General features: G+C 40.8%; 1 protein-coding gene across 1 annotated transcript in view; it reads left to right on the top strand.

Annotated features, from left to right (window-relative positions):
• LOC134440064 (GTPase IMAP family member 7-like) overlaps nt 1-689 on the top strand; it is a 1211-nt gene extending 522 nt beyond the window's left edge. Inside the window, exon 2 of the mRNA XM_063189991.1 lies at nt 29-689. Within this exon, the coding sequence (XP_063046061.1) occupies nt 29-606 (578 nt within the window). The 3' untranslated portion in view covers nt 607-689. The remainder of the gene's footprint in view (nt 1-28) is intronic.
• The last annotated feature ends 1669 nt before the right edge of the window (nt 690-2358 follow it).

Below are 2358 nucleotides of genomic sequence, written 5' to 3'. Positions count from 1 at the left end.
TCAATGAAGAACATTGTTGTGTTTGCAGGTGCACCCCTGAGGATCCTCCTGATTGGGCCACCTGGAGTGGGGAAGAGTGCTGTGGGGAACACCATTCTGGGGAGAGAAGCATTTGAGTCCACACCATCATGCCAGACTGTCACAAATAGATATGAACAAGCATCAACCAGAAGCCCACGTGAAATACAGGTGGTTGATACTCCTGGTATATTACCCACACATAGAGCTGAAACTGAAGTTAAAGAGGAGATCCTTCCGTGCATTCAACTCTCTGCCCCAGGTCCCCATGCCTTCCTGCTTTTCATACCAGTGGGTCGCTTCACCAAAGAGGATCAGAATGCAGTCAGGGCCCTCCAGGAGATCTTTGGAGAGAGGGTGAAAGACCACATCATCATCCTCTTCACATATGGAGATTGCCTTCATGGTCAGACTATTGAAGACTGTGTACACTACTCCTACCCTAAACTACAGGAGTTGATTAGGAGCTGTAGGGGGAGATATCATGTGTTTAACAACAAGAGCAGAGACAGGACTCAGGTAGGTGAGCTGATCAGGAAAATAGAGGAGATGGTGGCAGCTAACGGGGGACAGCACTATGTATACTAGATAATAGGAAAAGCTGGAGGTCACAAGGAAATACTTTCCCTGTCATGTCAGGCCTTTCTCTAATAGAATACTGTACACTTGGTTTTCCAACCAGCCCTATGATAAACCATGATTGTTTAATTTTGATGTATGAATTTACTGATTATTTTCATGAATGAAATTACAGTATAATCAGATTAATGACTCAAAGCTCTTGATTGTTTCACAAACACAATTCAATATCACACAAACACCCTGTTGAAGGTACCGTAGCCCAGCAGTCATTGAGCAGGTGTTTGCACTCAGGAAGACACGAACAAGAGTTTTCAGGAGATGGGTTTTTTATTTCTTGGAACCCAAATTAAGGCCATGAGGCATAAATCAAACAAAATGTAAATAATAACTAACTAGAAAAGAAAAGACTGAAAAAATATGTTCAAAATAAAAATGGCATGAGAACCAAACAAAAATACATATGACTAAATGCAGTCAAAATGTCAAAAATAATTATGCTAGCAAAATTATAAGAAGTACCTCGGAGCTTAGAGACGCACGTCTCTTCACCAGCAGCTCCCCCGACAGAATGAATCAAGCACCATTTCTACACACTGGTCTCGTGACCAAAAATGGACTGTACCAAGCTGCGCTATCACTACAGGGGTGCAAAACGGTGATACTCTAGAAATCGCTTTAAACAGCTTTTAAAGAACTCATCTAAACCTGACATCAACATGTAAACACTTTGAAACACCGTCGCTAAAGTTTGGCAAAGCAAACATGAACATTGCAGCTTAAATTAACATTTTAAAATAATGACCGGTTTTCTTCCGGGAAACCGGAAGACCAAAGACTTTTATTCTGACCGCTAAGCGGTTCAGACTCTTTTAGTTGCTGGAGATGATGCTGCTGAGCTGGTAAGCTGGAGACATTTCATTCATGAGCATTTTAAACTTAAAGCTAAATAAACAGAACCAAAGAAATGTGTTGCGTGGTTATTTTAACTTAAGAAGAACGGGATGCAATGATGAAATGGTTTTTAACTGTAAGGGGTTGTAATGGCAGATGACGCTAGCGTTTGTAAACCTCACCGTAGTGTTTTGATGTTTCAGCGCGCTATTAGAAACATTACAGGAGTCTACCTGTAAACATGAAATGGTGACTGGAATGATGAAACAATGCTCAACGGGAAACAAAAACATATTTAGAAAACAATGTGGCAGAAAGCCAAACAAATGTCCGTAGTGCATACAAAATGTTCATGAAGGCAACTTGTATTGGTAAGCAGCACCTGGCTGCAGTGACGGGCAGGCTTGCCCCGTCACACACCCATAGAACACACTGTCGCACAAACACACACAAGCACATTGTTTTATGAATATTTACCACTATCTTCTCATTCAGGGCATTCCTTGTGACTGGGATAATTGCATTTTTTACACATTAAAAATGGATCTTCATGTCAACTCACAGAGTTACCGATTTTGTTTTGGAGACATGTCAAATTGCCCTCTGGAGGGCACTCAGACCTCTGAGTGTTAAAAGATGGATCTTCATGTCTCCATTTTTAGCTGCAAAACGTACTGTACTTTGGTCATACTAGTAAATAATAGTCTATAACGTATTAACTGTCATAGTGGTGTAGTACTAATGAAGGCCTATTACTAAAGGCCCTGTGTACTGTCATAGTGGTGTAGTACTATGTTAGTAATGTATTACTAAAGGCCCTGTGTACTGTCATAGTGGTGTAGTACTATGGTAGTAATGTATTACTAA

This window comes from Engraulis encrasicolus, chromosome 23 (assembly GCF_034702125.1).
Source record: "Engraulis encrasicolus isolate BLACKSEA-1 chromosome 23, IST_EnEncr_1.0, whole genome shotgun sequence".
In the NCBI taxonomy this organism is placed as follows: domain Eukaryota; kingdom Metazoa; phylum Chordata; class Actinopteri; order Clupeiformes; family Engraulidae; genus Engraulis; species Engraulis encrasicolus.
The sequence above is the reverse complement of the archived record's forward strand: the minus strand, read 5'-3'. Positions and strand labels throughout refer to the sequence as shown.